The 22,414-nt window shown below is 39.2% G+C and overlaps 1 protein-coding gene across 1 annotated transcript in view; it reads right to left on the reverse strand.

Moving 5' to 3' along the window:
- The window catches only part of CLVS2 (clavesin 2), a 56,428-nt gene that overhangs the window by 27,873 nt on the left and 6,141 nt on the right, over positions 1–22,414 (reverse strand). Inside the window, exon 2 of the mRNA XM_030944727.1 lies at positions 19,314–19,488. Coding sequence (XP_030800587.1) covers positions 19,314–19,488 — 175 coding nt within the window. The remainder of the gene's footprint in view (positions 1–19,313; positions 19,489–22,414) is intronic.

Here is a 22,414-nt window from a genome sequence, read left to right on the forward strand (position 1 = left end):
TAAATGTTCTGTGACAAGAATGCAGCAGTTAAATCTGCCAGTATACAAAATGCAAAGGCTACCTTAGAATTTGAGTTCACTGGAGGGAGGGAGGGAGGGTAGGAAAGTAGATGTAAAAAAAAAAAAAAGGAGGGGGGAAATTATCTCAGAATTCTTGCTAGCTACTGCTACTGCCCCCCAGGAGCTGTATTTGAGTGCTCTAAGCTTCCATTTCCTTACAAAGAATGTTATTTAGTTGAAATATTTTTTCCTACAGTGCACAACAGTGTCTCCTGGAGACAGGAACAGATACAGCCTAGAGGTAAATGGGGATCTGAATGCTCCACTCAATGCTGGCAGCTTTCCCAAAATTAAACACTTCAATTTTGACCTGTATGATACTTTTCAAATTAAAAAAAGACTCTCTAGAAGGGAGATATTTTACATAAACATTTTATTTTAATTGTTATGGAAAATTTGGGATTCTTCTTAGAAAGGCTTTAGAGTCAAAGGCTATATAATGTTTCTGTTTAAATTTTTAGAAGAACTATAGCCTATGTTTCTGTGGATAAGAATGCAGCATCTTGCAGCTATTCTAACAGATACCATTCTGTTACTTGCTGGGATCATACACAACACAAGCTTACACCAGGATAAGGAATTGAATTTCATGCAGATCTGATATGGAGAGTTATGTGATGCAATAAATCATAGACAAGCACAATCCTGTGTGTCCCAAGACACTCTCAGTATTCAAACAGATTGCTCTGTTATTTTAAGCTGTCACACTGCTGCAAATTTCATCACCCAGTACTGTGACTGTGACAGACCTCATCTGCAAAGTGAGGCCAGGCAGAACAACCTCCAGGTGGAACCCAAAGTGATGCCCAGTGGTTGTTGGCACTTCAGTAATTGGTTCTTCTCCTCTGGCTCAACTCTACCCCAAAGTTCCAGCACAACTGAACAGTTGGTGTGCTCACTGAAACTGCCAGCTCTCAGCAGGAAAAAAGTAATGAAGGTTCTTGACCATTTCTGTGTGTATAAAGTCCCATGGTGACATTGTAGACAGAGAAGCATTAACCTCAATGATTTGGTCAAATAACAACTGGAGGAATCTCATTCTGCATATCTAAATCCAGTCTATACTTTCAGCTGATTCCAGCATTTTTACAGCAGCATTTAACTGCCTCAAAGTGTCATCAAGAATGAGAAAACACCAGACACGACAACTTACCCAATGTTAGATGTGATCATGTCATCACCATGAATAAGAGTTTATAGCAAGTGGGTTTGATGAGCCTGACTAACTCTGTGACATTCCAATCCTGCTACATCAGCCTGCAGGGGTGAGTGCAGGCTCATCAAAGATCTCCAAAGCAATGTTCTTCACACACAGCTCACTCACTTCAACTCACTGTGGACTTGCAGTAGTTTGATTGTATCGGGTGCACTACATCATTTCTAACTACAGAGCCAGGCATTCTCCCTAATGAAATGTACCATAAGTAGTAACAAGATACACAAAGTAACATTCTACAAAATTCCAAGCATTCCAAGCAGCATCTACACTGCACAATTAACAGTGCCCAGAAACATTCATGGAGGAGAAACTCATTATCTATACCGTGAAACTGTTAAAGTCATAGCCACCGTCCCTCTCCCAAACAGTTTGGAAGGTAAACAGAAATCAAATACTGTTTCCAAAATGACCTTTGAATGTAGCTATATGCTTAGGTTAACAAAAATAGTAATAGTCAGGACATAACCACTACAGCAGAAGGGAGCAGCCCTGGGCATATCTGTTTTATTAGTACATAGTTATACTCAGCAAGAAACTCAGGAAAACATGAAGCAATTTTAAATTATTATGCCTCATAAAAAACAAACATATTCACTTTCAAAAGTTAGTTATGGATTTTTAAAATTCTATTCATCACACAGATTAAACCTTTTAAATACCATTAATTAAACAGAGTGGCTACTCAAGCACTATGAGGTCTATTGTGTAAATACACAGTAAGGAGTCCTGAGAGATGTTTTTGCTCACTACAGTGACCTCTATTGAATAGCTTTTTTTTACAAAAATTGGAATTACACCAATGCTTCTGCTCATATCATCCCTGTTGAAATTTTTATTGTCCATATTCTGTACAGGTGTAATTGTGACTAGAAATGGCTGCAAGACAAACAATTCTCCATGCAAAATATGCATCATTATTACTTTCTTAGCCATCAGGTCTTCAGCATCTCAGTTCCTTTTCAAAATCACTGAGAAATGTAGTCATTTAAATTTAAGGTAAGTTATAAATATATAATATATATTACTATTATAACTTATTATTAGAAGTTATAAGTTCTGTCCATATTCCAATTAATTCAGCAGGTAACTCAAAGGTTTCAACCAAGAACCCTGGGATCAGTAACAATATTTAGTAAAGGGGGAAAGTGAGGGGGAAGAGCCCAGATCTGAATATCAGTCACAAGGGAAGAACACCAGAACTCACTCACAGATAAGCAGAAGTAGTGAGAGCATGCAGGGGTTTGGAGAACCCCAGTCACAGCAACATATCTGCCTGTGAGGAGCTGGACTCTGCATCAGGTAAGAATCAAGTCCAGTCTGGGTAAAGTGATAAATTCAAAACAAAGTGATAAATCCAAAATAATTTTTTAAAAAATCCACATGCAGGGCTCTGAATGTTGATGAAAATAACTATTTCTGATAGTCTTAAAGAGTAACTCATCTGAGCTATGTGATTCTCCTTTTCCAGAACAACGTACCTGTCTGAAAACAGTTCTCCTCTACTAAGCATCTACTGAATGCTTTTTCTATGTAAGAGGCTCCATATGCATATAATAAAAACAACTTATTCCCTATAATCAGTAGGGTGAACAGCACAACCCCAGTGGGAACAGGAGCTAGATTAACAGACAAGCTGAATTCATAGCAAATAAAAAATGTGAGCAAGACCTTGCATAGTTTTGCATTTCAAAGAGAAAAAAAATGGATTTACAAGCGTTTTTTACTTTTGAAATAAAACTCTCCCTCATTGTGTTGGTTTTCTTTGACGCTAACAAAAATACAGATGTAGGTGTGTTTGCAAAAAAATTGTCTTTTCTACAACACTATTTTTAAACAAATGTTGACAGATCAATATAGCTCAGAATCAGAGCAAAGACTTTACAATATGTACTCCAATATAGCACAAAGTTTATAAAATAGATGCATTGTTGCATTGTTGATCAGCAGGCTGTATATAGTTTTATATAGTCCAGACAAGCTATAATTATTCCCTGATCCATACCTATCATACTGACACGTGCTTTTCAGTACTACACAAAGCAAAAACAAGTACAGATGCTATTTACTATCAAAGCATGTGCACAAGTATGTGCATCATCTACAATTTCTGCAGATGAAAAGTATTCCCAGTGAGGATCATACTGCATTGCCCTGGACATGGCTTCCAGCCAGGTAGGGAAGATATTTTCTCTTCAAATGAGAGATCTGAAATTATGCCTGAAGCAAGAATCAAACCAGAAGTCAAAATTTTGAAATTCAAGCAAGTAACTCTCTGTCCAACCTGGCAGGCCTAGCTTTGTTCAATTCCACATCAGATTGACACCAGCTCTGATGATCTCCACGGACAGGCGACCACTGCCAACTCTCCAAAGCTGCAGGGCTTTGGAAGCACAGGAGGCTGCACCAGAGCTTGCAGGAGCATGAAGATAGACACAGAGAACACATAAAGGCACAGAAAGACACCAGCATCATGGATGGGAAAGTTTGGACCTCCTGCACTGTGTCAGCAGTGAGCATCATGTCTAGCTCACGAGGAAACAGGGTTTGGATCAGTTTTGGCGAAAGTCACCTGCACACTCACTGCAGGTAACCACTGAGCCTTTTCTGCAAGGATGGAGAGCTGCATTCATTACTTTAAATGTGTTAACTAGAAATTTAATTGTTAAAACTAATTAAAGATATTGAAAAGCTGGATTTGACTCAATGTTATGTAACACTAAAGGAAATTAGATCTATTTTAGGACTCTAAAAATGAGTGCAAAACAAATGGCACACACAAATATGAGCCTCTATCCCCAGGTCTCACTTCACAGCCTGGACATCTCCCAGCCTCAACACGCTCACCTGTTACCTGGGAAACAACATGGAAATTTTACTTTCTAGCACCAACTCCTCTAACTCTATGCCCGATGACATTTTCTTGCAGAGACAGCTCCTATTTTCACCCCTCCTGCTCCTTCTCATTAACATACAAATGCATTACAGTACATTTCATTCTAGAAGAACTTGCTGTTCATCCCATTTCTATTTTACAGCTAATGCTCAAGAAACAGGATGCCCTTAGTTACTGCCATTTTCCATCCTTTCTGCCTTCTCCCCAGTGTCCCTGATCCATGTCGATTGTCCTTCCCAGGTTTCCCCAGTGCCTTGGGTGCTGAGGGTCACCTTTCCCCTCATCACCTACAGCCTTCAGCGCTTTTTCCTTGCTCACTTCACGCTGAACATCATCCCTAGAGAACTCCCTTTTCCTATGAGCATTTCAGTGTCATTCCTGTGTTAATACACAAATAACCTTATGTCTTCCACTGCCAAGCCTCACCCATTACTACTTGTCTGAAAGCTCACTAACAGCACTGAGCTCAAATTCACTCCATTTTTTTTTTTTTTTCTAGTGTTGCAGCAATCCTCACTATAAACTCAGCCAGCAAATTCACAGCTCTGGGTTTCTCTGTAAAGTCCTGTTCTCCTCTAACACCACAGTGTCTGCAAGACCAACACTTACCACATCTTTCCACATACAATGTTGTGGGAAACCTGACCCTGTTATCTTTAATATCCTACTGCCACATTTTGTGCTGCCTAGAAGTTATTCTAAGGGTTGAGGTTTTTTTAATCAATATGTGTTTGATGAGCCCAGGGCTGTGAATTTCAGTCCATGTTGAAAGGATCAAACCCAAGAGAGAAAGGACAAGAACACATCACCCACCTAACAGAAGCAAAAAGGGAAACTAGGCTGACACTATTTGAGTGACCAAATTGTGATCTATGCGAAACCTGACTGAAATCCCTTCTAAGTTTTTATTGTGTGTTGAAAAGAACATCAAGGTTCTGAACGAGGAGGGGTGAGAGAAGCAAGCAACACCTGCCCCAATATGATGCACAAATAGCAAAAACATTCATTTTGAAACCATCTGCTTTGCAGCAGAGCATGTCTCCTGCAATACAATATGTGAGTCAAAGCAGATTATGCCTGGGCTTTGCTGCAGAACATGAACAAAGCAAGTCATCCCAAAGCAGCCCCCCCCGACATCAAACCACGACGGATGCAAGGTCAGGAATGCCAAACAAAAAGCTGAACAGCCTGCCAGGGCTGCACTCACTCCATCCGGCCTTACCTCAGGAAGAGGGACAGATGGTGCCAGTGACTCAGAAGAATGCCAAAAGGCTCTCATCTCACAGCAATAACCTATGTCCTGGCCCTGTGACAGTCTGTCATCCAAGCAAATGATATTTTTCAAGGACATAAGTGTGAACTTGATGCTGCTAGCAAAACATGACAGAGTATTTTCACAGACAACCTCTCTTTTTGCAACCTGGGCAAAGATAATTCTATTCTGCAGTTTCACCTGTGTGCCCCTCTGTGTGAGAAGGCAGGGCCTTGGGTAATAATGCCTGGCAACATAAATTACAGCTTAGTGTACTTCTTCTAACTTTAAATTGTCAAAAACCTATCCAGGAATAAAAAGCCTCGGGGAAAGCATAAAAGATTTGTGAACAAGACTTTATAACCTTAAAAGAAATCAATCCCAACTTTAAAATGTGTAAAAATACCCCCAACAAACCAGATCCTCCAGATTCTGCTTTTGTATTTTCTGGGTTTTTTTCAATTACTGTATTTGCAAAATAGAACAAAGCAATTGTAGGTCTTTTCCCTGCCTCTTTAATTTTTTTTTCCATTTGCAAAGTGCAAAATAATGGCTTCCCATTTCTACTGCGGGGAAAAATTGCTATTGCACTTCTTTTCCCCAAAAGCGGGCACTGAGTGAATAAACACCGGGAAACACTGGCTCAACATCTGGTCCCATACAGGAGACAAGACTAATTTAGGACAAACAGAACAGGGATAAAGCTTTGTATTGGTAGACCAAGACCTGGGCACAAATGAGCTGCTGAGAAGACTCATGCCAGTAACAGCTCCTAGGATGGCATTCTTAGAGACACAATGCTGTAATGACATAACGACATTAAGCTTCATAGGGAAGAATAATTTTCTCCTATTAGACAAAATAGCACAGAATGAGACAGCTACATCTTGGCCCAAAGTGCTATTCTGGGGAGCTGTTCCACAACGAAAGCTTTATATTGCATCTTTACGTCCCTTACGACACAGACACTTCTACTCTTCCAGTCTCGGCTCAGTACACCAAACACTTGGGGGCTTGTCAGCAACAACTCCGTTTCCATTTGCCCTCCCAATCAGAGTTGTTTCTCAAGAGAGCCACCCTGCTTCACATGGGCCCTGAAGTACTCAGCCCTCTGTCCCATTCTTTTTTTCCCATGTGTCAGTCTGAGTGTGAGTTTACATATCACCTCTGTGCTGGTAGCTCACACAGAGATATCTCCAGTGCCCTTCTGAACAATAATTTAAATTTGAAGTGCGTTGTTCTTAAAATGTCCAGCAAAAGCCCAATGTAGCAAGAAAAAAGACATCTTAAACCTGCCAGCCTTGCCACTATTCTCAAACCTTGCACATGACAGAGCTGAGTCATTCATCACATTCAGGCCCTGTCATATTCGATTTCAGCTGCTCTCAAGCCCCACACATCCCACCTCTGTTTACATTCTGCAAATTCTCCTTGCATGGTGTTGCTTAGACAATGTAACTGGCTGAGAAAATGTGCTCACCAATGCAGCAAATTATCTTTTTTTTCCAAAAACACAGAAGTGTGGCTTTCCTGTTTTTCAGGGAAGACATCAGTGCTGCAGATGCACGTTTTTTCATCTCAATCCTCAAGTCTGCTTTCTTAGGCTGTGATTTAATGAAAGATTAAAGACTAGCTTATGAAAGTTCACCACAGCAACTGCTGATGTCATTGGGAACTGGATTCACAGTCTGGGCTTAAAGAAAGATGAAGACCATATTGATAATTGACAATATTTCTGACATTATTCATCTACCTAATTAAGCCACAACTCCATGCCACTACATATGCTCAAAACTGAATGAACAGAAGATGAAGCACCATTAATATGCTTAGCTATTGGTGCTACATAAAAGTATCCCACAGAAATTAACTGTTCATGGAAGGTGTAGATGATTTACTCCTTTCGTATGATGCAGCAGAAAAACAATTATTCATACATCTACTTCATGATGCCATGCCTTTAATAATCCTACTGAAAAAAGTATGTGCATTCTAAATGCTGTATCCTACACACCATAAAATGAAACAAGATTTTTTTATTCATTTAATTGCAAGCACATTCAAGCACTGAAGGAAAGGAGATGCACTTTTGGACAGCTTTGCTGGTAATCATTGTCATGTTTGCCATCCTTTAGGGAAGAGGCAAAACTTTTGTCTACGAAAACACAAGAACAAAAAGCACATTCAAAGTAAGTGAAGTGTACATATGTTCCCTGTCTGACTCCTTCTGAAACAAGTTACTGCTAAAATGCCTCCATGGTAGTTTGTTGCTTGCTTCATCCTTCTACAGCAGCCCAAAAGCAATGTACTGATGGGCAGTCAGCCCGCAGCATGGAGATATTCTCCTTTACTGGGTGTATCTGCCACAAACCTGTAGCTTTCTGGGATGGCGAATAAGGGGCTGTTCAGGACTTTAGCAGATTTCATGAGGAAGCAATGCAATTAGGGGAGGAAGCAAAGGTTGATTACAGAGATTTAAGAAACGCTAGCAATGAGTACAAACAGTTATGCTTCACTTATCTACTATGATTACAAGGATTTTGATGACAGGAATGAGAATGGAGGTAGACAGACCATCTTCTCCCTACATTTAAGTGAAAGCCATGAGACCTGGAACTGTGCCTGAGTGCTGGACACACAGCCAAGAGGCCCTGCAGTTCTCGTACACAGTGTGACCGCCATCCTCATTACAAAAACAGGGTAAGAATGTCAAAGGGGAGCTCCTAAAAGAAGACATTGACAGTCCCCATAAGAAACTAAAACAATCCACCAAGAAGATTTAATGGGACAAAGTAAAAGAGGATGAAGAAAAAATACATAGTAAGGCTCAACTTGCACGTAAGATGCTGCTAGTTTGGCATCGTTCTTACAACTTAAAGCAAGAACACACATGGTCCAACATGTTCCCATGGATCTTCAAATAAATTCATTCTTAACTGGCTTTCACACATCTGTCTTTAAAGGCTTCTGTGCTACTTTCATTTGATACTGCATTAATTTTCTCTGAAGTTTTCTCCTACCATGGCTACCCTGATCAATTAGTGTGCTATAAATAGAGCAGTCAGATTCCTTTCACTGGTCTCATTAAATTGCACTCCTGCTGAATTTCTGTGGAGAACAGAATTGGATCATACTGATAGCAATAGTATGAAGACGTCCTTGCGTTTTCTAGAGAAAATCAATTGCTCAATATTCCTAACAAAATGCTTTGAAAAGCATGACCCAATGGATCTCAGCTAATGCCCAAAACATATGTCAAACCTTGCTTGCAGTTCTGCATCTCCAAACCCCTGAAAAATAAAGGATGAGAAAATAAGTGGTTAAGAGGCTCAGGCAGCTTCTCACTGGTACATAATCCCTCATCAATCACAACTATTTAACTGCATCCCCTCATAATGGAAACGTTGCTGGGGGTTTGCAGTTAACCCATGTAACATGAATTAAGAATTCGAGGAAGAACACAGTCTCAAGGCATGCTTGGTGCCTGTCAAAGTCACCATGTTATGGTGGTGTGCTCACTGACTAAAACTAGAGGGGAATGATAATGTCTGGTGCTGTGGTAAAGCTCAGTTACTGCAGCAGATGTGTGACAGCTATGATTTCAAAAATGTTAATATTTATTTTCCAATGGTACGTGAATATAGCTTTTAAAAAATTTGTTTTAGAGATGACAGTTTAATCAATGAGATTGATAAGAACCAAAAAATAGGAAATATAATTGCCTACTTTGAAACATTTCAAAATCTAAACTGAAGGGCAGTTTTTAGGTCTGTCTTCTGCCCAACACCTTGCTCTATCCTTTCATAATTATCCTGTCTTCTCCTGACATCCTTAGTGTCCTCTTTTTCCCCTCTGTTAACCACTACCCTTCAAAATCTTTTCCATCTTCCTTGCAAAATGAATCTAGATTTCCACGATACACTCTTCTTCAGGTTGAAAACCCCTATTGCAAAGGCTGGGTTTATAACTGCACTTGAATTACTGAATGTATCCAGTGTTTCTGCATGGACTCACTGTGTCTGGAGCATAATCCATGGGATTTCTGCGTAAAGGCCAGAAAGATCCACTGCAGACTTCAGAGGACTGGCTGTACCTTGCAAAGACTCTCTGAGGAGAATGCTGGACAACTACCAGTACTTGATGATTTGCCCTGGGTTCTTTATACTTTGCATGGTGGCCTTCAGCCAGAAAATGCAGTGCTCTAAATTTATATTATACTATTTAATCTATACTTTCAGTCAAGTAGCTTAGCATGAGATGAAGGCATGTCCCAACAAACTCAGAAGCTTCTGTAAGTAATAAGGCACATTCAGTACAATGTCAGGTAAGAATTAATGAAAACTGCAGTTGAAACACACCTTTAGGGAGGCCCTCCCCTGAACCACAGCAGAATCACTTTCTCCTTCCAGAAAATGTTTTTCAATGGTGGACGTGGCCAAGGGTTGAAATCCAGTTCTAAGAAAGGAAGCCCTGTCCCCAAAAGATTTTAACAGCTATAAAGGATTCATGAGAACCAACTAAAAAGAGCAGGGAAATAATAAATACATTTGAAAACAATCTTTAATCACTGATTAAAAATTGCATTTTCCAATGGCACTGTGTGATGTTAGAGCCAGTCCTATAAAATAAGGGACAGGAATACATATTTCGTAGTCAAAACCTAAACTGTGAAGGACAACATAAAATGTGATCCAAAAGAGCAAGCAAGCACCTCAGCACAGCCAGAACTGTGCTGGGGGAGATGCTGACTCAGTGTCAGGTGCTGGAGTGAAATTCTTTTTTTTTGATTGAATGTAAATTTATTTTCCTCAAAAAGGACAATATGTTCAGCCACCTCGGATTTCAGTCCATATCCATGTTTAGATATTCATTATTTGTAAACAAACCATTACATTGCAAATCTTTTCCATTACAGAAAAACACTGGGGAAGATTAAAAGCAGTATTTTCATATTCCACATAATAAGAAGAGATGTTTTTTAAGAATATATTCTGACTTTTGCAAAATATGCAGGAAAAGACTACAGAAATGCTTTTCGGGGAAGGGAGCTTTTTTTAAAGCATATTATCCACACTGTAGTATGATATTTTAGAAAGAATTAATACTTTTTTCTTCAGAAATACAATTTTCTTCGTTTGTCATATATCCAAAGTTTCAGCTCCTGAACTGCTTTAAATCACCACCAAAGTATTACTTATTTAAACAGTTATGCCTATTAAAACATACAAAAATTGAATTTTCTAAATTGTTTTATGATTAGGAAACATGAGAGAAACCTTTACTAGCCATATAATTTCACATTTTTTATGGTGCTTCCCCCAGAGAAGTTTCCCACAGTTGTTTTCAAACATCAGTGAATTATGACAGCAGTGTTCTTCCTGCACAGCAATCACTTATAAACAAAGTCAAAATTTTGCTTATAACCAAAGGCAAATTGGATTCATAAAAAATAATTGTCAAAGGAGGTGAACACTTGCTAAGGAATATAAACCAAAATCACAAAAAAACCACATTGTATTGTTTTGTGGATGGAACACTGTAAGACTTTGCTGGCAGAGGCATCACATGCATGGGCAGTATGTGCAGAAGACGCTAACATAAAGACAACTGTGCACAGCCTGATAAGATCACAGAGGATTTTTTAGCATCATAGAAAATAAAGGTTAGATTGGTTTCAGAAAATAATTAAAAAATGATCTAGTGTGTACTTTTGAGGTAAATGTGAAAGATGCATCTATAAAATGGATTGATAACACAGGTAAATTGAACACTATAAAGAAAACCAGATTTAAGCTCTCCAAATAAAGAGGATCCCACTGATTTTCACATCTCAACATCTCCAGTGCCAAAGAAGTCAGAAGGAACATCTCCAGGACCTGATTACAAGTCACTGCTGCTGCAGATAGGTACTGCATCAAAACAATTCCCTTCTATGAGTTACTGGGAGTCACATACCAATTCCTGCTTTGGAGCCAACAGCACACAGTGAAGTAGCAAAGGGTTTTATAGGAGTTGACATTTTGAAATAGAAAAATTAGGACTAATGCCGAGAGGAAATCTGAAGAGCAAGAAGTCTTAGAGAGGTTTCCAAAGAATGTGCCAGATTTGCCTTCAAGCTTTTAAATTAAACTGTGGGAAGTACTAGAAAATATAATGCGCAGGATAATCTTGCCTTAGCAGGAAGGTGAACTATGGTCTTAAAACATGTCTTCTGTCTCTAACATTACAACTTACAACAAATTAGTTTTATTTCTGAGTGACCTTACAAGGAAGACTACTATTTATTCCCTTTATTGCCTTAAGATACTGAAGAAAAGAGAAATATTTAGAGCTTGACTGAGAAAAATCACTTTCAAAAATAAATAGATATCCTGAAGCTGAGGAATGGTTATAACCATATAGTTGTTGAAGTGTGGTTTACCAGAGACAACCGAAAGTCATTCACAGTGACAAGAATTAATTTCCTATGCTGAGTTTGTGCTACAAACCCTTCATGTTTGTGTCACCTTAGTATTGTATTCATTTTTCAGCCTAATCAGAGCAATTAAGTCACTCTCTTTAGTTAATGCATATAGATACAGTTTCCTAATAAAAAGAAGAAAAACAGAAAAGTGGATAGCATTTAGCAAAAGCTCAAGAAAGAAGCAACCCTCATGTATGAGTCTCTTCTATTTTCCTTCTCTCAAAATGCAAAAATTTTATTTGAATGCTTTTCTCTGTCAACAAAGCTGATGCAAAAATATACACTGTGAGCATTTTCATTGGTTTCTACACTAACCAGATATACTTTGTTGAGTAGAAGAGAACATCAGATTTTAAAAAAACATTCTTCTTTTTCTAGATCATGCAATGTCATTCCAGTAACATCCTCAGAAGCTCCCAGTGTCTCCTGCCTGGCCCCATGAGGGGCAAGTCGTGTACCAAGCAGGCCAGCTCTGGTGCGAGGAACTAAAGGGAGAGTTTCCTTAACAGCCTGGTGTCTGAAGGACTCACTTGGCATGTGGACAGATCAGGACTCGCTCTCCAGTGCTACCTTCACGACTGTTACAAAGAGCAATGGGACCACTGGTTAAAAGAATATTTGGAGATGGGAAGTTTGAAGGTGATTGGAAGCCAGATGTGGAGAGCATTTGGCCAGTGAGATCACAAAAGGCTGAAATCTCCTACGGAGTCTAAGATGAACTGAATGCGCCATGCAGTCATCTATGGTGACTGAGGTTTTGGAGGATGCCATCAGAATACAGACAAAAATACCCACATGAGTGAAGACTAGTACAAAGTAAGACAACGTCAGCAGGAGTGGGTGGAGGAACTGGGCAAACAGTAGGACTGTGGCAAAAGCTTGCTCAAAGCAAAAAGGGCAGGAGGAACGAGCAGAAGAGTCTGTGCCAGTTAGATCAAAGTGTCTGAACAAAAGCCAAGCTCCCCACAACTAATCATGCCTTGCTTACAGCAAATATCTGCAAACCACTGGCAAAGTGCCCTCTGTCTGTCTTTGTTCAGGTTCACATGGAGGATGACAACCTACTGCAGGCAGATACTCCACTAGCTCCAGCAGCAGTGTTTGGAGGGTGGATATTTAACTTCATTAAACTTCCTTGCAGCTTTCAGTAAGATGCCACAGAGCAGAGTTTCTTGGGGGGAAAGGAGATTTTTGTGTGCTGCTGCTTCTCATTTCTTTCAGAGGTGGCAGCCCACGTGGCACTATGTGCATTCAAAGAGAATCTAATGAGAAGCTCTTAATTTAGCCATGCTAGAATTCAGACTCCTGGCTTGGGCGCTCAAGATCAAGACTAAAGTCTTGAATCCTCCTGATCAAAAATAAATGTCAGCTGGACTCCAAATATATAAACTGTGACTGAAAAATCAGACCATAGCCTGTCACAGTGGGCACTGCAAATTAGGAAACACTTAACAGTAACCTTTCAGTGGAATTATTCTCAGCTGAGAATAGAAAAATAAGAAGAAAAAAAAGACTATGGTATCCCCTGATCTTAAAAGTGTGTTTGTGAGAATACATAAACCAACAGTCCAAAGGCATTCAACCATTTTTTTCATGAGCATAATAAAAGAATCTAGCAAGGGAATTAATTATTCTGTCTTCAGATAACAGGCTAAAAACTGGGACCACACTGAATAATGGCTGTGTCTACAAAGCCATGCCTGTTTGCAGCTGAACTCAAGCTATGGTCATAAAGTCCTTTCTCACCCAGCAGGTCAAGCCCATCCAGACAGCAGGCAAGGCGCTAGAAATAACAATCACTTCCAGTCTACCCAGTTTCCACAGTAAATCGGTGCTAAGCATTTTATGGTCTTCTTGCAAGTAAGGAAGACCAAGTGTAAGCAAACTCCTGAAAATAACAAGCTCTTCAGAAAAATATCCCATTTAACTGCTGTTGCTACAGAACATGAGTTGAATTGGTATGAAATCATGCTGTTTACAAGCACATCCCTCTGTTCTCTGGGAAGTTCTGGGCCCAGAGGACCCTAGCATTTACAAATATTTAATTCTTTGATAAAAAAAAAACCCAAATTATTTACTAGACTTCCTAAAAATGGAAGATATTCCCATTAAAAGTTTGAGTCTGCTACTTTTTTATATTCTGTCAAGCAATATGTGAAGTGTCAGGACCCTGTTCTCAAAAAAATGGTAGAGAATTCAAGCACTGAGTCAGAGGGGTGAATGGTTTTAAGTCTGGATCTAAAAACATTGAAAGCTCTATTTTGTGATTTGCAGTTCACTGTGGCTCACTGCTAGCACAAACTGTTCTTTCAGCTCATTATTAACAATCTTATGCACTGCATGGAGCATGTGACCATGTAATTATATGAAGTCATGATACTGTTTCCAGAGGCATCCCTAGTTCTGGAAGTTCCTGTCCTAGGAATCCTTGGCACTGCAGCATGCTGGTTGTATAGATGTAGCCCAGAACCAGGTGGCAAAGTTTAAGCACTCTGTGCTTGTTGAACCAACCCTAATGTTCAGCAAGATTCCCTGCAAGACCCTGTGATAGAGCTCACACTTAAAGAAAATGGGCGTAGCAAGTCCTGTCACTTTCATCGCCAGCCTGTACAGGGTCTTTGTCTGGTACTTCCACCTTGCAGTGCTGCAGCCAATCTGGCTGGGGATATTGTTCCTGCAGCTCACAAGAACAGCTGCATGAAAGACGTTTTTGACAGCAATTCTAGCTGCAAGGATGCTGCCTTCGTTTACTTTCTGGTTTGCTTTCATTTTTACAGGACTGAGTTTGTTTTAGCTTATGAAGCCTTCCTCTGTTACAAAAAGGACACAGTTAAAAGACCTGCCTTGTCCCCCATAACACTATCACTGTTTCTCCCAAACAACCTTGTCCCAGAAGTAAGAGTCTTCTGTGTTCTGCAACAATGCTGACTGTCCACATATGCTCAGCTCCCATTTAAATGTGTATCATCCCTTTTCCACCAGCTTTTTAACTAGAGGAGAAGCATTCGCATTCAGCCAACTACATACTTTTACAAAGCATTGAGATGTACAGCCCGCCTGAGTGAAAACATGCATGAAAAAAAATCTGTCATGCATGCAACTACTATTATGCGCTAAATAGAAATCAATATTTAAGGAGGAATTAGCGGTCCAGGTTTTAGAATACTAAATATCAGTTAATGCAATTCATGCATACCTATAGTGTTCCATTTTGCAAAACTCAATTATAATTACCCCCAAAGCTGTCTATTGAGTAAATAATAATTCCAACTTCCAATACAATTTTCAAATTGAATTTTCAATCTTTGAAACTGTTTTCACCTGCCTTATGAAAACATTGCTGTCTTGATAGTTAAAAAAAAAAAAAAGTCCAAATCCATATAGGGGTTTATGTAAAAAAAGGACTATCATCAGGAAAATAATCATACCCTGAACTTCTTCCCTCTTTCTTCCCAGGAGTTCTCAGCTAGGTGTTTTGGTAGCAGGGGTCAGGGCAGTGCCAGAAACAGTAAAACAAAAGGCAGGTTTTCAGAATGGGCAAAGGAGTGGAATATACAAAACTTGACTTAATCATGCCATACCAAAAGCCCACCTAACCTTACATCCTGTCCTTAAGAGAGGCCAAAACAGAGAGCCTAGAGCAGCTACAATTTGGACAATATATGTGATTATTTCCACTCAGCATCCACCTCATCTCCAACTTTGTACAGCCTAAGAAATTCTGAACTTTGATTTGGTTTTTATATATTTACCAATCCTCAGTTCATCTCTCTTTTCATTTTCCCTAAACACAGCTATTTAAGCATCCAGAATTCCTCACAGCACAGAGTTCCACAAGTTACCCAGATGTTGCACAGAGGTGTTTTACAAAGAGCCAGGCCTCCTCCTAGTATCACCTGATGATGCCCATTTCTTAAAATGTAAATAACAAATAACAGCAGCAGCTTGTCCACTCTCTCCAGCCACCCATGATCTTCTTTGCATCCTGGTCTGACCTCTCTATCCATAAGGGACCCTGCTTTAAGGAGGAGGTTAGATTTGCCAAGCCTCTGAGGTCTTTTCCAAGCAGAATGATTCTATGGTTTTACAGATTTCTGTACTTTCCCCCCACATTTTTTCTTCTTTCATCCAGATGAATTCCAGCCAATTTAATTGTTCCTTATCCAGAACCCATCTGATACCTTCTGGGCTTTTTGCTCAGAGTTCATCACCATCTACAAAAATTTAGGACTGGTTTTCTTCAGAGCTCTCAAAAGTTCTCTCTTCTATGGGAAAAATAGCTGAAGCACACAGATTGCAACCCATTACTGGTGAAGGAGGCAAAATTTTGTAAAGTTTTTGAGAGAGACTTTATGAGGAACTTGGGTATTGAAGCACACAATGTTGTAACACTCCCTGCTTGTTGCCATCGTATTGCACATCTTCCATACTTTCTTGGTCATTTCTCACAGGCATCTTCTCATAGCACTGACTCCTTCACAGCACAACCAACAAACTCCAGCTCTCTCCTCATCCAGCTAACCCCCTCTTTTGTAGCACTCTTCTTCTTATTGGACACAGCTGTGGCCTGTTAAGGGCAGGCTTGTTCTTAATCTTTGGTGATTGGTACAGCTGCAACTCCTCAGGTGTGAGACTACCTTCTGCACTGTCTTTATTGTCTTACACACCTCTTACGCATCTTTATTTTCTTTCTCCACACCTGCTTTCAGGAGCACAGCTGCTGAGTAACATGAGCTTCTTCACAAGCCCAAAATGAGTGATAGGCTACAGAAATCAATGAATGGGCAAAAGCAGGCACTTAAAGACTGGAACTCACAAACATCCACATACTGAATGCAGTAGGAAGAGTCAACACAAAGTCCTAAAGTCGAGGCATGTGTTCCAGCTCTCAAAAAATGTTTTCCTTCTGACTTTACACTAGGGAAAGTGTGGGAGCTCTAAGTGAAAATTCCCTTTCTCAATGATGAGGACCAACAGGAGTGCTGTAGGCACAAGCATCTGCAAGGAAAAGTGTTGCTCTTATTTTTCAAAAGCACACAGCCGGTGTATGAGCTAGGATGGGAGCATCAAGAGTCCTGGCTGAGTGCCCCCACCTCCACATAAAGTTTTCTTGTCTAGTAAAACCATTTCTCCTACAAATCAGCACTGACCTACACTGCACCAATTGTTTGGTACAGCACCGTTGAGTTGGGTATGCTAGAATTTCACATCAGATTACAGACAATCACTGTCCTGTAAATGTCATGATCAAAAGTCTCCTTTTCTGGAAACATCTACCAAGGAAGTTTTCCTAATTTATACAAGTAAGTTTGGGGTATGATTATTCTTTTCATACTCCTGTTTAACACATATGCAGACAAAGTATATACAAGAACTCATCTTTTACTGTACAGTAGAAAACTGTATATTTACTTCTCTTACTTTCAAAAGCAATTTCTTAAACATTAGGCCATTGTGAAAAGCCAAAAAATGCCATACCTTGTAAAGCCTTTGGTACATACCATATTGAGTATTCTGCTCACTATGGAAGCTAAGCAAATATAAGGCAAATTCAGTAGATTTCATTCAGGAGGCAAAGGGATTTGGTTAACATCAAATTCAGTGGTCACTAATCCCACTCTCACTGTCCTCTTCTGCCTAAGCAACACAAATATTTAAATTCTCCAAATGGTAAAGTTCAGCATCTTGAGCCCTGTTAAATCTTATAAGCCAAAGTAAATTTCATTTTTCTGATTAAATAGAAAGTATTTACAAAAATCATAAATAAATAATGTGTCTGAGTTTTTCTTGTTCTCTTTCATTCTACCTGATTAAGCACTTTTTGCTTTGACATCATGAAATGAATGATGTTTTCACTATGCATTTTTCTCCAAAATAAAAGGCAGTCATTAAAATGCCTTTTCCTTCTTTCTTCTGGAGTATTTCACACCCACTTTTGCATCTCTGCAGTGAACAGCACTGAAGGCAGTGGGCACAAAGTGGTGCCATACATGCTGGCCACCATCAGCCTTGGAATATTAGAAACTACAAAGCTGGAGGCATGGGTAAGTTAAGTAAGCCAAAGGACTTCTCCTCAATTCAGTCATGAACCAATTGATGGCAGGAGAATCCTGAGTCTCAGGGCCCACCTGAAGTTTGGTAGGTCACCCTTCATACTTTCAGATGGAATTATTCACTGCAGCGCTCTTCAAAATAACCATCTCTGAATAATGCCCAAGAAGAAACACCACCATTTGAAAACAAAGACTATTAATGCATTTGCTCTTGTTCTAAACCAGAAAACAATGGCTAACTTTGAAAAAAGCACAAAAAAGAAAGCAACTTTGAAAGCAATAAAAGAAAATGCGGCACTTCTAGAGCACAGGTCTCTCTGCTGCCTTCTAAGGTAGTTGTGAAGATGATGAAATCACACTGTTGCATAAGGAAACACAACAAAATGAGAACTGAGATCTTTGTCTCATGTCATTACCCTTCTGTGTGCAACAGCAGGCTGAATACTAGTTGAGCCATTTCATCAGTTAGATCAAAACTCTATATTACTGCTATACAAGTTTCTTCAGAAATCTCACTATTACAGTGAAAAAAGTTCAAAGGTAAGGCTGTTATTTTGAGTAATAAAAATGTATAAATGATTGAAACATTACAGAAGAGGAATACATGTCCTTCTAAAAGCAAGGCACACTGCCACAGGAGTGAATTACAGATATTTTTAATGTGGCAACTCAGGCTTGTGTAGAGAACAACTACCTTAGTTTCTCATTTTAACAAGAATAAAATACCATGGGAAAGAGATGCGAGTTACGCAGTATCCTTTTCACCACTGTGCCTGTGCCATGTAAAGTGCATTTACAATGAGCTGAAAAGAATTTAAATCACTGCATACTCAATCCCAGAGGCTGCTGCTCAGATTAATCCTGACCCAGAAAAAGAGCCAAGCACATGCTGAACTTTGAGTAAATAAATAGTCACAGCTAATGACAGGGCCCTACACTTTCATGACAAAAGATGTAGAGCCTGTCCCCAAAAGATTCAACAAAAAAAACCAACCTGGCACGGAAGCAGCAACCCCTATTTCATTAGCCCTGTGCATAAGTACAACATGAACTGATTGCTTCTAACTTCCTGTTGCAGAAGCTACCATCTGAATTTACAGAAAGACACGCACTTTGGAATAAAGACAAAAAATTACCTCATATTTATAGCAAGGAAGGAGCCTACACATCAGGAGTTACTGCAGTTAGCTGACTGAGTTCACACTTTTGTCACAAGCAGCTTGCCTGTACACCCACACGTTAAGGTGTTAATAGCCTTGCTATTCATAAGCTGCTGGAATTTTGTTTTGCTTGGGTCTTTTTTATCAACCTAGATTTGTAATGAACTGCAAAATGAAGAAGAATTGGGAAAAGAAAGAAAATAATAATGGTACCTGAAGGCCCTCTATGGCTAATCTAAGCATGCTTGGTGTGAGCTTGGAGGCCTGCTTGAAGGTGAAGTTGCTCCAGTCTATAATCAAAACAAATCCATTCACTTGCAGCTCAGGGTCTTCTATCATGGCTTCTAAAGAAAGAAGTATGGCACGCAGAATATCCACCAGCGTGTACCTGAGAATGGGAAGAGGAGATCTGGTTAGGAAAGGAGCAACAACCACAGAGGTGGAGAAGTTCTGAGCAGTCTCCCTTTGTCAAAAGTTTAAATCAAAGATTGCAAATGTGTCCTCAGAAGCGCCTAAAGCTGGGAAATCTTCAAAAGCTCAATTAGTCGAGCTCATCTTCTGGAGAAGGATTTATGTACCTATAGATCATCAGCCAGCCAGCACAAACTACAAGAATGTAACACATCAAAAACACATTTGAACTTCTCTGTAGTATCCTAAGCTGCCTTAGTATCTTTATGTGGAATTGCATTACTAACAATAATTGCATTGTCTGTATAAGAACTTCTACACAAATTGTATTTTTCTAAAATCATTATGATACCAAAATTTGAGTCTAATACCAGAAGCTTAGATCCAAAGTTGCCTCCTATATTTTCCTAAGGAAATGAAATAATAGGTCCTAAAAAATTACCAAATAAAATTGGTAATTTCCACATGCTCTCCTTATCCCACTCTTTGTGTAATTTTTTCTCTTAAATCCACAAGTGCAGAAGGCTGATTACTCAAGGATCTTAAAAACAGAAGGTAACACATACTAGGGCTTTGAGGTGTTTGTCTACTGAAGGGGCCCCTGCTCATGGTGGAAGAGTTAGAATTGGACAATCTTTGAGGTCCCTTCCAACCCAAACCATTCTAGGATTGTGGGATTTTACAAACAGTTACCAAAACAGACATAAATTTGCCAGTCCACACCACAATATCAAATGAGGCACTAGAAAGTTAAACCTGAAAACTATCAGAAATACAAATATTCCAGAAATGAAAGAGTTAAATATTCAATGTACAGATATTTTTAAGCAAAGCCCTTTAAATGTCTCCCACGATGGCATCAAACAGAAGTTTTCAAAATTGTGAGTCCCCTAGAGAATTCTTCACCATTCTGCATATGTAGCAAAGAGCATGTGTGCCTACTTAGAAATTAAATTAAATTATACTGAATTCTACTTGCTTTAATACAATGAGTATACTGCTCTGTTGTGGGCATAACTGTATTTTGAAAAGATCTGCAAAAGGAAATAACACAAATGAAATTTATCTGTTGTAGCTGACTCCTTGCATCTTTCCATCTTTATTTAGCCAACTTTGTTTATATAGCCTACTAAAACTCAGTGAACTTCCCCGTTATGCATTCATAGGAAATGGATCAATAAAGGACTCTCCTAATGTCTGAACAGAAGAAAGTGTGTTTTCCCCAGAAAACAAAAAGGGAAGCATTTTTTAAAATAAAAATTATAAAATTAAATTAATTTTATATAAAATTAAAAGTAATTTTATAAAAACAAAATTCTTCTCTTCATTACGGAGATACTTTTTTTTTTAATTTTGTTTGATTGACAGGAATAAAATTTTTCATATTCACTCCTTTGAACTTTTATGAGACTTAACTCTTTTCTAATGCTTTACTTTTCTGAGATCTAAGGTTTACAGGAAGTCTGGAATGCCTTGGTATGAGGACAGTTTTGACCCCAGCTCATACAAGGAATAGACATTAAAAATGTTCAAATTCTAAAATTAGCCTCAATCCTACCTGACATTTAGGTTGTCCCATTCAGAAGATCTCATTCTCCAGAAGGGCTCCACAGTGCAGAACCCTACATTCTGTCCTGGAATAAGGGTCCCGAGTTCCAGATGTACATCTCTAATATCCTCCCTAAGGAGTTTAAGGTGACTTCACATGCCTTGGATTAACAGTGTCCTAAGTTGTACAAGGTTGCTAGAAATCTGGTGCATCAGACATAAAGATTCTTTGCTTATGAGGCTAGTCAGCTCACTAAGACTGACCTAAAAATGCTTTTTTTATGTATGCCTAAAAGTCCAATACAAGATGTATACACGTAAACAGAAATCATGTGTTTAATTCATTTAAGTAAATGGGAAAACTGTCAGGCAGCAATGGAAACAGGATTTCAGCTGCCATAGAGAGTAAATAAGAGTCACAGGGCTGGGTCTCCACAAATCTGTGGCATATTCACCACCACCATAACTCCTACTGTAGGTCTAGTGTAAGAAATACAATTCACAACAACAACATTCATGTTTACTCACGGAAAATAAGAGAGAAGCCCTGCACAAAACAGGTCCAGCTAAAAGCAATCAAGAATGCTTTCTGCCAGAGGGAGGTACCTGAAGTATTCTCAAAGTCTAAAAAGCTGCATCAGGAGTACACAGGGACATGGCTCTAGCAATCAAGCTTCCCACCTCAAATACCCTTCAGGGCAATTAGTTGAAGATAGGAGCTGGTTTTCATTCTGTACTGGATCTCTTCTCTTGGTTCCAATACCTTATTTAAGTACAGTGCAGAGCACCAGAGAGACAAATCCATTAGTGTGTATTTAAAGCAGCTTTTACCCTGAACACATGCTAAGGCGCCAGAAATGAAAACCTGGTGTGGTAGATGAAATCTCAGGTGATGCAAAATGCTGAGTATAGAAAGTATCAGCTAAGCAGCTCAAGAAAAAACCCATGGTTGAAGAAACTGCACAGAAGCTTTCACACAGCACAGAGTTATTTGTGTAAAGACTCATCTTTAATCCATTTTAGCCCCATGTTGTCTGACATTTCACCTCACTGCTACCACTAGGATGCACAGGCTCTGCCATAAAGCACTCTCCACCTCTGGCTGGACTTTGGCGAAATCAAAACCATGCATAAAAATCAGATGTAAAAAATTACTCTGTATTTTGTTGCTGAAACTTCTGTTCCACACTGAAATTACTTTCCATACAGATACAGAAATATGACCAGTCAAAAGTGAGAAAAACAGGACAAGCTAGTGAGTGTGAAATATATTTGGTCCAAGGCAGCTTTGACTGCCTTTCTACTTTGAAGGAAAAGAAAAAAAAGAAAATATTAGCCTTTAATTTGAAGAGACT

This window comes from Camarhynchus parvulus, chromosome 3 (genome assembly GCF_901933205.1).
Source record: "Camarhynchus parvulus chromosome 3, STF_HiC, whole genome shotgun sequence".
Taxonomy (NCBI): Eukaryota; Metazoa; Chordata; class Aves; order Passeriformes; family Thraupidae; genus Camarhynchus; species Camarhynchus parvulus.